Consider the following 14,832-nt stretch of genomic DNA (forward strand, 5'->3'; position numbering starts at 1 on the left):
TCGAGGTCCTATGCTCCCGAGAGGAGTGAACAAGGAGAAAAAAAAGATCCACATTGCAGCCTGTACAACAGATAATATCTACTGCAAAATACAACAAACCTAAACTTAATTGATCCCGGAACACTGGACTGGAGAGAATAAACTGAGATGGAGTAATTTACTTTACCCGGTAGTATAAATCACTGCTGAGGATTTTCTGTTCAGATGTGGTAAAAATTTGTAAATTTGATTTTTTTCTTATGAAGTTATATAAGTAAATTTTTGACAATCATTCCATGTAATATATAGAATGGGATATAATTCTTTTGTATATGATTGAACCAACTCACAACTTCCTTCTTCGGTCAAGTATCCTCTGGGTGGACACCCATTTTTGGACATCTTAAGGTGAAAAATTAAACCTAAATAGCAAAATTTGTAACGTTTGTTCATTAAAAAGCCGAGCTACCAGCCGTCATGTATCTGTAGCAAATACATAGATCACTGCAAAAATTAGTTTTCTGTTAAAACACCATTACTATCGAATGGATCTAAACACCTCCTCAAAAGTAGTGCATCCGGACATTTTATAGAGAAGACGAATTAGTCCAACTCATGGTTTTTTCTACAAAAATAAAGCTGCAAATGCCATATACAGGAAGAAGAAATTGGTAATAACCCAGAAATAAAGGAAAAAATTTGCATTAAGAAGAGTGTCAAGCAGTTTAATACGTCGCACTTATATACGAGGGCGGTTGAATAAGTGCCCGTGTTTGATGACAGAGGGAGTTCCTCAGGGAAGTTGGTGTTAGCATCGTGTGCTGCCATCTATTAAACGACAGAAAAACAAATTTCAGACTGATTGGTAGGTTAGTTTGGATTTGACAGCTATTCGAGTAAGATATTTTCGTGATTTTCGCTAGGAAAAAAGCGTGTAAATAAAAGCAAAGTTGGATGTTGTCTATGGAGACGCTTCGCCATCTATGGCCACTGTTAGATATTGGTTCAACGAATTGAAACGTGGGCGAACATCCTTTTTTGATGAGAAGCGACCAGGACGCTGGGTGAGTAGGATGAGGTTACCGAGGAAATCATTTTAAAAGTCTACGACATGATCGACGAACGGAAGTACGCGATGTAGCAGAGGCCATAGGTGTGTCGATTGGAACGGCAATTAATATTTGACATGCTAAGTTGGTGATGAAAAAATGGCCGGCAAATAGGTGCCGTGATTACCCACAAGCTATAACAAGCGTATGCGGCTGTTAACTTCGAAGCAGTATTTAAAGCAATTTAAGCGTAATCCGCAGAAATATTTGCACCGAGTTGTCACCGTTGATCAAACTTGGATTCATCATTACGCACCAGAAGCTAAGCAACAATGAAAGCAAAGGATTTCTCCCGGTGAATCAGTTCCAAAGAAGGCGAAGACAGTCCTATCGGCCGGAAAGGTCATGGCGACGATTTTTTGGCACGCGAATGGCGAATGATCACTGGAAGGAGAATCGGCCGCATTTGGCGAAAAAGAAGGTGCTGTTTCAACACGATAACGCACCAGCACATTTATCCGGACTTGTCGCCGCTAAACTGCGTGTATTGCGTTATGAACTGCTACCGAACTCCCGTATTCACCCGATTTAGCTCCAAGTCCTTTCTTGTTCTCTAACAAGAAGAAATGGCTAGCGGGGAAAAAATTTTGTTCAAACGCAGGAGCACAGGCGTATTTTGCAGAGTTCGACAAATCCTATTTTTGGGAGGGGTTAAAAAAATGGTCCGATTGTTTAGAGAAGTGTATCTTTCTAAAAGGGGACTATGTTGAAAACTATAAAAAAAAATTTCAAAAATGGTGTTTTCATTTCTAACACGGGCACTTATTGAAGTAAAAGCTAAAAAAGAAGCAAACGGCAGTGAGAGTGAGTACTAAGAGCTTAAGAAGCTAACAGGCCATTAACTCGCCGAAACTAATATAAGATTGCCGGAAAATCGCTACACGACCGAGACTACATTATGGTTTATGTGGGAATCAAGTAAGGCATGAAAAAAAGGCGGCCGCCGTAGCCGAGACAGGTTTGAATCTTCGTACATGAATCAGAACAAGTTTTTTCTATTAGCGGTTACCCCTAGGTAGAGAATGGCAAACCTTCAAATGTATTTCTGCTATGAAAAAAAAAAATCTATCCATGAGCTTGTGGCCATTACTTTTCCAAAACGGAAAACTTCACGTTATGGTAGTGTAAAAACCATTCTTCTCTATGCAAAATTATTACAACATCACTTTAATAAATGCAGAAATAAGCTTTTGATGACCGAATCATCTCAGGAAGATCAGACCGTCAATAAGTTGCCAAGGTTATGTCAACATTACCGGTAAACAATCTTTGATTAAAGCTACGATGCCGAAAAAAATGGTAAACAAATTTTAACAAAAGAGGGGCTGTCCAGAAGGCCATTTGCCAGAAATTACAATAGTTATTAACACCAAATATTATAAAATGTACGAGCTATATATTAAAGCCGAAATATTGAGAATTTGATCAAATTTTCTATTTTTTTGTTTGTAATTTAAAAACACACACATATCAGAACAAACAATTTTCAACTGTTACTATGCGATTGACGAAGAAGCATAATAACCAAAGCCTCTTCATTCTCGAAAGCTTAATTACTAGCGCACCTACTGTAATATTTTGGCACTCATCGTATGAAAGCCACTTAAGTATGGGAACAATGACCTCAATATGACCCTACACAACTGCAAATCTGGTGTTGTGTGATGCGCATTTGTTGAAGCAATGGTCCAAAGTTGGCGTAAAATTAAATCGCTCAGCGTGTCGCACAAACATACAAACTCGTACATAACTAGGTTTGTAAATATCGGAATACCGAATACTGCAAATAAAAGGAGACGCGAAGACAAAAAACTTAAATTTTTTTTTATATTTTATTTATTTAGATATTGCGATTATCGATGGCAATAATAAAGGTTGTCAGAAAATATTTTTCTAGCTATGAAATATTTGAACAAAATATTAATAAATTTCAGAAAAGTCTACCAACGGGCTAATCGGCAAGATTTTAGGTTAAATTTTAAGTGGTCGGGTAGAGTAATTTTTAAGGGCTTTAACAGATGAAATATTTCAACTCATTCGTGTAAAAAATTATTTATAGGTTTACTAGGAAAGTTGTACCAAAAATTTATGGACGTTGTTATTTGGGCCATTTCCGACTAATTTGGTGACATGACATGATATCCAAAATTAAACCGTTTTGCAGATATTCGAATTTAAAGATTATTTTAGAAAATATTTTTAGTTAAGTGCCCGGTTTTAAGAAGTATAGAAATTAAAAATATTATCAATAAATTTGAACCAATCCTGACAGTCAAAAATGGCTGTTTGATGATTTTTCACTAACTGCTTCCTACTTCATATCATTACAAAAAAAGAAGAATCTGAAGTAGTAGGGCGTTTCAGCTATCCAAAAAGGTATTCCGGTAATTTTATAACCTTGTCTCCGCTATTGTTTTGACAAGTGGCTGCAGTGGCTATTGAATTATAAAGGTCCTAAGATTATTATTATAGTGAGGGGACTTAGCACTGCAATCTGAAAGATGAATTGTGTCCCCTTCATGGATTCAGAGTATTTCTCTGAGCCCAACTTCCTCAATGAATTTTAGTTTTGCCCTACACATATTTTGTTGAGTTTTATTTCCTCCTCTGGTAAATATGTTTACCTAGGTACTCAATGTTTAACTTGGTTTAGGTAAAAGCTACTATCATTAGTTTTGATTGCGACAAACCAGTTAGATCATCCCAGTATGATATTCTTTTTCTTTTCTTTACTTCCTGAGAAGTGATAATTTCAGTAACTGAGTTATCTCTTAATCGTCTATCACTGAGCATAAATAAGTGTTTCCAAATTACCTTTTCTAAGTGTGGCCTCCGAATTAGACGCGCTAGAATTGAACGAAGCCAAAAAGTGCTCCTACATCTTGCGTTGCGTAACTTACGCTTTTCGGATTCTATCCATACCTATGAAGCGCGATGCTTGTTGATTAACATAAAATCATTGCAGAACAGGAGAATAATCGTATCTTTATCTTTAATTTTTGATTTAATTCATGGTGCTGTTGACTGTTTGGATTTTTTTAATATTCCGCACAGAGCTCTTCGTAGTTCAGAGTTCTTCTATGCTGTTCTCTCAAAATCTCTTTATGCAGGAAATGCTCCTATTACTAGAGTTTTAATTCAGTTTAAAAAAATCTCTAAATTTGTTGAGATAAATTTTTCATTACAGAGTAAACTTGTACATATATGAATATAATCACAACGCCATGTTGAACAACTTCATCTTCAATTCTTCATCAATTTCACTTTCCGTTTCCATTCAACACTATTAGCTCTTTTGCACCATTCGACGGAATAATCCGCGGATAAAAACTCTCTCTTATCACCAAGAACGGCATAACCCGTAATATTTTTTATTTTTTTTTTGTTAAAATTTGACGAAAATAAATAACTTTGGTAGTCCTGTATCATTCTGTTTCATTAGGACAAACAGTAAAAGTATTGCCGACGCAAGGTATTTTGAGTACGTCGCGCATTTCGAGCGGTGATTCAAAAGCGTTAAATGCTTGCTAGGAGATGACACTACAGTAGGTTCTGTTTTTATGCGGCTTTTTTTTATGCGGTTTTGAAATAGTGCGGTTTTTTTTAAATTACAAAATGCATGTCGACCTATCGGGAATTGTACATATAAACAAGATTCTAAACCAGCTAAGCAAAAACTCATCACAGATTACATCAGAAATGCTAACCCTACAAGTATGGAACCGCCTACATAACTATCTAGATCAGACGTGTACATTTCCTAAAGTGACGAAAGTGATTTTACGCCAAATCCTAAACGAACGCGCAACATTTGGGTATTGTTTGATTCTATTTCTGACTTAAATTTATTTTTCAATTCTGACGTTTCTTAAATAAAGATATAATTTTCAAAAATACAATATTTTGTTTATGCGATTTTATTTAATTATTTCAGATTCATGCGGTCTATGGAACGTATCTATAGTTATAATATGGGACTAGTGCCCTTTTTTATGCGATTTTATTACATTATTTCAGATTTATGCGGTTTTAGCATTTGAAACGTATCTATAGTTTTACTATAGAACTAGTAGCTTTTTTTATGCTGTTTTTTTTATGCTGTTTCTTGCGGAACGTATCTACCGCATAAAAACAGAACCTACTGTACAAGTTATCATGGCCTTTGATGTCGAAGATCGGCATAGCGGTGGATGATGATGGATCGAAGACTCACTATTTAAAAGTATTACTCGTACTAAATGAAAAAAAAAAGTTGAAGAATTCTTAGTTAGGAGCACAATACTCCATTTTACAACAGCTCAAAGCTATGAAAATGATTCGAAAGTAAGGACAACGGATACCAAACGAATTAAAGTCAAGATATTTTAAAACGTGACGTAAAGGCAAAAATGGAATGGGTTTTCATATCGCACCATAACCGGTAACGATAATTTGAAACCTAGAATAGCGTAAGGAAAGCACGGACAAGTATATGCATTCCCAATGTTCACGGCGTTATGCCCTGAGTGAGATCCTACTGGGTGAGGCTTACCCGATGTGATATACTTATATACATATACATTCTTATATAAATTATTAACTTTTTAAACTGAGTAAAACCATCGCAGGGAACTGTTTTTAATACCCTAACTAAAGTTAAGAAGTTTAAATGATACACTAAAATAAAATTCATTTCTCTTTATAAAATTAAGTTAGATACTCAATTTCTTATTTAATTTTTCCACATCACTAAAATTAACCACAGCGTGACTGTTCAAAAATATGCAGATACCGATTGGTGAATAAATAAGCAATTAAATTGTTTTTGAAGACATATGCAAATTTACAGATACGCTTTTTGTGAATATGAAAATAAAAGCAAACAAATCACACCTGCTGAATTGACATCAGCAATGCAAATAAATGCATATTCACATATACAAATAAATATGTAGATAACCGAGAGGTAATGCAATCGAATTGTGTCAATAGAGGCAAACCAAACATTTTTTTATGAAACTGCTTTCAAATATATGGGTACGGCTGACATTATAGATGCCATATTTTTGTTATTTTCGTACCATCAATTTTATTAGTTTTTGCAGAATTCTTTAGCTACAGCGCACCCTATATGCACAAGCCACGCGCTAAAATTAAATGAAAGAGAGCAAATAAAGCAGAGTCAAATAATAAGTATATATATATTTTTTTTGCTATATACAACTTATACATATATACAACTGCTTCAGCACTGTTCTGTGATTCACATCCGTTGCATTCATTCATTTGCACTCAGTCATTCGCTCACCCATCACCATTGCTTACGCCGCTCATTCAGTTGTCTGCTATTTTTCTACTTCTATTTTCACAATTTTTCACACAATCAGGTTTTTTGATATTTTGATTTTTTCTATATATTCGTTGTAGATGCACCACCAGTGCTGCTGTACAGCTTCATCGAACAAACACTGCAACCGGGACCGGCAGTGAGCTTGAAATGCTCAGCAGCCGGAAATCCAACACCGCAAATTTCATGGACATTGGACGGATTTCCACTTCCATCAAACGGAAGGTAATTGAACTTGTTGAAAGATATGTGAATGGGCATGTGTGTGTGTGTGTTTTTATATGCTTATATACAGATATATATGAAAATGTACAGGATAGTAAAATACCGCAATCTTTTCAAATCATGTGTTAGATTGACTCAAATAAGTTTTTGCAGCTAAAAGTCCTGATTAACATCTTTGTGGCATGAAATGAGTCTCCAACTTATTTCCAAACTATGTGTTTTTGAAAAGACATTTTTTATCAAAATGAACCGCCAAATGGCACTGCTGTATACAAATTTGAGCCGCGAATTAATGAGGATGCCTTGCCAACGTACAGTGCATAACGATGGAATCGCTGTGCGCGAGAGTGAACCCCTCAGTCCAAAACACATCGTCTTGTCATTGGTCTAAAAATTGTAAACACTTTTTCAGTTTCAATAACGCTTGGCATACCATTTCACAGAGTCTATCAAAAAATTGGTCGTTTGAGTAATAAGTTCCGTAATGACGATTATGAAACTCAGAACTGATATTTGAGTCTGTTTGGCTTTTTTTATAGATTGGCGGTAAATACTAAATGGTAAATGGTAAATGCTTGCGTTTAGCAAATCTATTTTGTTTTTAAAAGTAGGAACACTAACACATTTGTTTTATAGAATATATATTTTGATATACGTATGTTATTCCCAAGTCATAAAGTAGTATTGGAACGTTTATATACTTAATCTTGCCATAAATTCTGTGACAAATTTCACAATGCATACGGCGAGAACAAATTCGTAGAAAAAGTTCTCTTATTTTTGATTCTGTTCATATGCATCGTCTACTCATAAATTGTACTCAATTTCGTGGCAAATTTTACTTGTTAACAATGGAGGGGCGGTCTAAGGAAAATCGCATTTCAGTGATTGCATTTCTTAAGTGTGGTAAAAGTGAAACTAAGATTTACGAATTGCTGAAAAAAATAGATATTTCGTCTGAACTGACAGGCAGAAAAAGAAGTGGTCGTTCTCGCGAGGCTTGAACCAGTGCAGCCATCAAAGCCGTTCGAGAATGAATTCGCAGAAATCCCTTTAGAAAGCAAAAAATAATGTCCAGGGAAATAAATATACCGACCCGATCCATGTCAAGACTAATTAGGGATGTTTTCCACATGACAGCCTTCCGTTGCTGAACTGGTCATCTTTTGACAACGCGCTTGAAGAAAATTACACTAGACAGATGCAAGCAGCTTCTTCAGTGGCACGCGCTCAACGGCCATGAAAATATTCTTTTCACAGATGAGAAAATTTTCGCTGTTGATTAATTTTTTGAATAAGAAAAATCACAAAATCTATGCTAAAACTTCTAAAGATGCAAAGAATGCTGTTCCAAGGGCCAGCGGTTGTTCATCGTGGCCACCGTACAGCCTCCGTAATGGTTTGATGGGGAGTGTCTTGTAAAGGCGTTGCATCTCTTCATCTCTGCGAAAAAGTGGTTAAGACCGATGCAAAAGGGCATCAAAAGGATGTCTTAGAAGTTGTGGTGAGGCAGTTGAACAGTACTCTCTTTAATGGAGAGCTTTGGATATTCCAATAAGATTCCGCTCCAACCAGGAGCGGTTAAAAAACAATATTCCTGGGTTCATAGCCGCAGAAGATTGGGCATCTGGAAGGCCAGATCCGAATCGGTTGGACTGCAGTTTGTGACAGACTACAGACATCATAGAGATTCTTTGGCTCGAGTAACGACGCCAATATCCCCTGAAAGCCATGTGTGCTGCAATAGCTGAATAAACTAATCGTATGAAGGCTTATGTAAAAGCAAATGGTAAGCATTTCGAATAAAAATTAATTCTTTTTTTTTTCGAATGAGAACTAAAATTTTTTTTTCATATTTACATAATTAAACAAAACTAACTTCATTAAAAAAAAGTATTATAATTGCATATCTGAAATTGTAACAGAACTTGCGGCAATATAAAGTGTACATACACGAACACACATACGTACTTTACCTTACATGGATAGATACTTACACCAGAGCTTATTGACAAGTTTGGGCAATAGTTACATACATAGTTACATACAGTTTGGGCAATAGTTATATTTTAAGATATAGTTATATAAATACATTAATTAGCCTGAAGATGGCAATGTAACTCGTCCAAGAGGATCTCAAATAATAATAGTATTACGGTAACACAACACCCGTCGAACGAACAATCAACAGCTTCAGAGTTTTCTATTTCGCTTCTACGAAAAAAAGTATGTTTCCAAACTTTCATGAAAAAACACATAAATATATTTTTATGAAATAGTTCCTAGTTCACATACGTAACGTATATCAGTGTGTATGTGAAAGGTAATAAATTGTTTCTCGTTCGACCCTAACCCATATAGGTGCGTTAAAATATACACAATATTACACTATAATTACATGAATATGTATGTATGCATGTATGTTTGTATGTACACAAAAATATATATGTTAAGCACGTTGCTTGTGAAAAATTCCATCTAGGCTGTCTCTAAGGGCACCCCAGCGCTATTTTCGAAATTGATATGGCGGACTCAGCAGACTCAGCAGACTCTTTGATATACAATGAACAAAAAACCTACAAGCACAATTGAGGGCGCTGTAACTTGCTGCTTAGCGTAAATGTGTGTGTGCGTGACTTAAAGCTATGCTTGTTGCTACTTCGGCTTTGTAGCTACTGCTACTGCTGCTGCTGTTGTTGATTATTGCCTCTTGCCTGATGCTTGCCTGCTCTATTCGCGTTCGTTGTGTGAGGCAGCGTGTGCTTGCTTGCTAAATACGAATGGGCTGAAACAGTTTAGAGTGGCCGCTATTTCTGAAATTGTTGATATTGTTCGGGATACTATCTAGAAGCAGGAGATTACCCAACAATTATTCACTATTAAATTTTATGTCAATTGGATAAGATAGAAGGGGCCTGAAAACTCGATAGATCATGAAATAAATACAATATATGTGCTGCATCGTTTATAACTAAGCTTAAGGCTAACAGTAAGTTTTTGAATCTCAACCAAATTGCTTGCTAGTCTGTTGGGTGGGCTCGTTTTTGACTACACAGGCCGGTATTTTTTGTTATAGACGTGATATGCCGATTATGTGAGCGAGAGTAGTATCCAGAGGTTCGGTTTGGTCTGATCATTTTTAAGATACTTTTCGGCGCTATTTTTCATTTCGTCATCAACCATCGGTATTTGAAGATCTCTGTTTAGAAAAGTTGACACACTTTTGCCCATTCCTTTAGGGCATTGGTATAGGCAACTATGTGAACCTTACGTTTCAGTTGTATGATATGTTTTCTTCGTTGGTAAAAGAAGAAGGAAGAACATTTTTGTGGAAATTTTAACACTCTAGCTCTTTAACAGATACACAGTTTCCCTCTCTCTTGTGGAAAAGGGCAAAAATACTTATAACAGAGGCATATACATGTATTTGTCATACAATTCTGGTATAACACACTTAATACACCAACATTTTAAGTTCAATTTAGTACTTAACGGGTAATATTTGTTTGTTCGAGGAACACCGTTTCTTTTTTCCATTCATCTCTCCACTCGCTTATTATATTGAACCCTCTTTTCCTTCTTTTTTAGGCTTATTATTAATAAAAATTTTGTTGAGCAGTGCCATCCTTTATTTTGAGCTTATTTCGCTATATTCACCTTACTTTCGTTTTTGTCTACTGCACACATTTTATTTTACCTCCAATTATGATCTGCATGATCTGTATGATGAACTAATCATATTAATTATATAGGCCGTAGCCGAATGGACTGGTGCGAGACTACCATTCGGAAGTCCGAAGATTCGAATCTCCTTACATGAAACAGCAAAGTGATAGAAAATTCTTTCTTAAAGCGTCTTTCGGCAGGCAATGGCAAATTTCGGGGTGTATTTCTGCGATGAAAAAACGCCTTATAAAAAACTGTTTGCCGTTCGAAGTTGGCTTAAAACTTTTGGCCCCTCCATTCGTGGAACAACATCAACATGCCACAAATAGATTTATTTATTTTAATGAATAATATAACTTCAAAATCTTTTACTTACTTACTTTAATCATTTGCAAAGCGTAATAGTGCCGAATTTTCCAAATCCTTATACTCGTAAGTTGCTCTTCCCGTCGTTATTTCGCTCAAAACTTAAATACGCATCATTTATTTGGAGAGCTTCTCATACTTTTCTCATAACCATGGAACTTCATTCTTATATTTGGTGGGTCATTTTGGCCGTTTTGCCGGTGCTTTATTTCACACCTTTATTAAAAGGATCCTGCGCATAAAAAGTCTTCACAATAGTTTTTATTTTTATGTTTAATCAAAGTTGAAGCAAATACGTTTCACACATTTCAGCGCTTTTATAACTTGGAAATTAGAGCCAAACAAACTATGGATACATAGGAAAGGAAGCATTAAATAAAAACGACGTCTTTGATGACGGTTGACGTTCCAGGGTCAGCCGAATTGAACGCGTCTAATTTGTTTTCTACTTTATTCTTTTTCATTGACATCTTTCGTGTTGTTGTAGATTGCTCCGCCTTCTAGAAAACACTTCTCTTCACATTCCTGTGAGAGTATTTCGTAATTTTAACTTTTTCCATTTTCAATAAAATCTATAAACCTTTTGAGACTGATTTTAAAACTCTCGTTCATAAAATTTATAAAAACTAACGGTAAAAGGTGCTTTGATTTTGTAATTACGCTTGTAATTTAAATATTCGGTAAGAATATTTTTTTAGAAATACCTATTTTATTCAGTACGGCATTTTGTTTTTGTTAACTAATTTTGTCTTGAAAAAAAAAATTATGAGTTAACTCTGTTACTGGTAGCATTCATTGTCTGCAGATGCAGCCGCAATGATTTGCAATGTGCAATGTCATTACATGCCGTGCACAACCATGACAGCCAAACCTAAAACAAATGCAACAATGCGCTTAATATGAGAAGTTGAAAAAACCACTCCAAAGCGTTAAGTGAAAATGAGGGAAACAACAAATGAACGGAAAAAACTTCATCATTAAAAAGTGTTGTGGGAAAAGTTATAAAGCACTTTTTTATTTACTAAACCTCGGAAAACCCATGCAAACACGTTTCTATATAAAAACATATACTATATGTGTTCACTATTTTTATGTACATTAATTGTATGTATGTATACAGGCATGTACGGATATTCCAGCCCCATTGCAGTATTCAGCAACGTTGCAAAAACTTGCTTAAAACAAAGCGAGAAAGCACATAGTCTGTATATTTATGTATGTATAACTAGTAAACAGTGGAAAAAATAGCAGCCGCGCAAAAACAACAATAACAAGTTTTAACAAACCAGTCTGCCAATAGTACACAAGTCCTGATAGCGATAAATAGCAATCAGTGAGTTGTGGTATGAAATAGTGTTGTAGTGGTAGGGTTGCCAGCGAGGAATTGCGATGGTAGCGTTCGCAAACGTATTCCCCATCAGGGCGGCAAGGGATGCTGCGGCGATGCTTTATTCCTACCTTATTCCTTATAGCTACAACAAATAGTAGTACAGCCATGGAATATGGCACCAGCTGGAGCTCATTGGCAAAAATTGCAATGTTGACGGTCGTGGAGGTGATGGTGGCCGCGTAGGCAACAAAGATAAAAACAAAAAATAGCACAACTGTAGTAGCAAAACAAAAAAAGTCGAAAGAAATAATTTTAATTAAAACTTATGCGCTAGTAACTGTAGAAATAAGCAGAAAGTGTGAGTAATATGGTGAACGGGTAATTAAAAAATCGTTGGTAGGTGTGTCCTGCGTCTCACTAAGTGCATACGGGAATATATGTTTCTACATAAAATATATATGTATGTATAAAGTGAGAAGGAGGTACCACAAAGCAAATATATTAAAAAATCTGTGAATTAAATAATGTAAATTCAAAAAAATGGCAGTTTCTGGAAATATAGCACTCCGGGTTTTCATAAATGTGTTCGGTAATAATTATAGTTTGACTTACCTTACCATTATACTTATAATGGGCCTCTTCTTTTAGCCAAGCGTTAGCAAGTGGCAAATAGATGAAGCAACTGGTATATATGAAGATATCTTGGCAACTCTGGAACAGAGCTGCCTTAAATTACAAGCGTTTATAAGGTAGTTAGTTATACCAGTTTTATTAAGTAAAATCATAGTCGCTAGCGGCAAATCTTGCTCAATAACTTTGTTATAGGTCTCGCATGCAAATTTTTCGTCAAGTTATTCGAGCATAAAGATAGTGAGTAAAGAAGTGGCGAATTGAAGGGGATTTGGGAACAAAGAAATCCATTATTTTTACGTAAAAATTAAAAATTTATTTAAGATCGTTCGGATTGTCCGATTTGGGTCAAATATGCACCATTTTGTTGCATAATATGTTGCCATTTTAAAGAAGATTTTATAATGCCTCTCTCATAGCAGTTTTAACCTTTATTAGCAAAAAACTCTAGTAATCGATTTTCACAATCTGATATTTATCACTCAGAAAGTTTTGCAATGAGAGAAAAGAAAGATTCATTAAAACTTCCCAACCAAACTCCCGGAGTTTTTAGCAAGTCACTACTGCCGTTTGTGGCTTTGAGTTATCCTGATGGAGGACAACTTCTTTTTGGCAGTTCTGGCCATTTCTGGTCTATCGAATGATCCAGGTGTTGGCAGTAGAGATCTAAATTTAGTGTTTGACCATGTGGAAGCAGTTGATAATAAATAATTCCTTTCAAGTTCCACCAAATGCACAGTAGAACCTTCCTGGCCTTTGGTTCTGGCTTGGCCACCGTTTGACCAGCATCATCCAGGCTTTGACCACGATCGTTTTTGCACAATAATGTCGTATGTGACTCATTTCGTTTGGCCAAGGTTACGCAGATGGATCCAACGTGTTTTCTTGGTTTTAATTGGTATGACACCCAAACATAGAGCTTCTTGTTGAATGGTTTAAAATTGTTTTATAGCCAATCTTAAGCTCCGGGACGATGCTAACGTGCCAATAAACTTCGATTATATCTGTGATCTTATCGACATTTTTTTTAACATCAAAAATGCCTGAAGGGTATCAACGAAACCAAAATTGCAAGAAGCTCTCAACTGTTTCTTCCTCCTCCTTATCTGTACAACTTCTACAACATTCATGGGAGAATACTCATAGTCTTAAGGAGTGCCTGCCAAATAGCCAATGACCGGTTATATATGGTAAGCCACGACTTTCGAGATATCATCTCTTGAGAGGCTAAGCAATTCCTTTTCTCTTTTTCGTGTTTATTTGCTGCCATAGTAGCCTAGCTATTACGCATATATCTTCTTCAATGGCACTTTTGTCACTGAGCAGTTGTAGAACAGTACATTTCCTAGCTAGCTCATCGGCTTTACAGTTTCCCTTAATATCCCTGTGCCTCGGAACCCAAATAAGGCTGACCTTGAATACGACTCCAATATCATTTAGAGCTGCTCGGCATTCCTGTGCAACCTTCGATCTTAGTATAGCCGCATTCATTGATTTAATGGCCGCCTGGCTATCTGAGAATATATTTATAGTCGTTTTTGTTATGGCATGCGTAAGATACATGGCAGATGCTGCAGGAGTCTGGTAGTCGAACGGATAGTTCCAGTCCTAATTCCTTTGAAAATACTCCATATCCAACTTTATCGTCCAGTTTGCAACCATCTGTATAATAACTTAATTCCCCCCTTCTCCGTGGCCTTAGTGTCTGCCACTTCCTGCTTGACGTTATACTTGTCTTGAAGAGCTTGTCAAGGGTAAGTCTAGGAATAGAATAGTCTCTTTCTTGTTTGTGACTGTTCAGAGTGTGCATACAAATACAGGCGTGGCCAAACCACGTTCTTTCCATAGCGCCACGTTTTTCCAGTCCAAACCATTTCTAGGCATATTATCTTATGCTGTATAGAGAATTCTTTGTGATATGAATTAATGCAAGGTGGCGCAAAATTAATCACCCTATATTTTTGCAAATGACGTCGTGCGTCAATCATATTTTTAGAGTCGTTTTTCTCGAAATTTTATTTTTTTAGATTATGACACCCTTGCAGCAAAGGAGCCACATTTGCATATATCAGCGAATACGTCTACTGCATTTGTAAGCGCATTCCTACATGCAAGTAAATATGTACATTTGAAAGCTGTTGTAACTGCTGCAACCCATTTAGCCTGCAGCTAATTCCATTTTCATGCGCTTTTTCACACTT

At 36.1% G+C, this 14,832-nt stretch overlaps 1 protein-coding gene across 1 annotated transcript in view; it reads left to right on the forward strand.

Annotated features, from left to right (window-relative positions):
• Positions 1-14,832, forward strand: part of LOC129241240 (cell adhesion molecule Dscam2-like) — a 308,387-nt gene that overhangs the window by 138,358 nt on the left and 155,197 nt on the right. Inside the window, exon 7 of the mRNA XM_054877467.1 lies at positions 6,495-6,639. Within this exon, the coding sequence (XP_054733442.1) occupies positions 6,495-6,639 (145 nt within the window). The remainder of the gene's footprint in view (positions 1-6,494; positions 6,640-14,832) is intronic.

The sequence above is a fragment of the Anastrepha obliqua genome, chromosome 3 (genome assembly GCF_027943255.1).
Source record: "Anastrepha obliqua isolate idAnaObli1 chromosome 3, idAnaObli1_1.0, whole genome shotgun sequence".
Lineage (NCBI taxonomy): Eukaryota > Metazoa > Arthropoda > Insecta > Diptera > Tephritidae > Anastrepha > Anastrepha obliqua.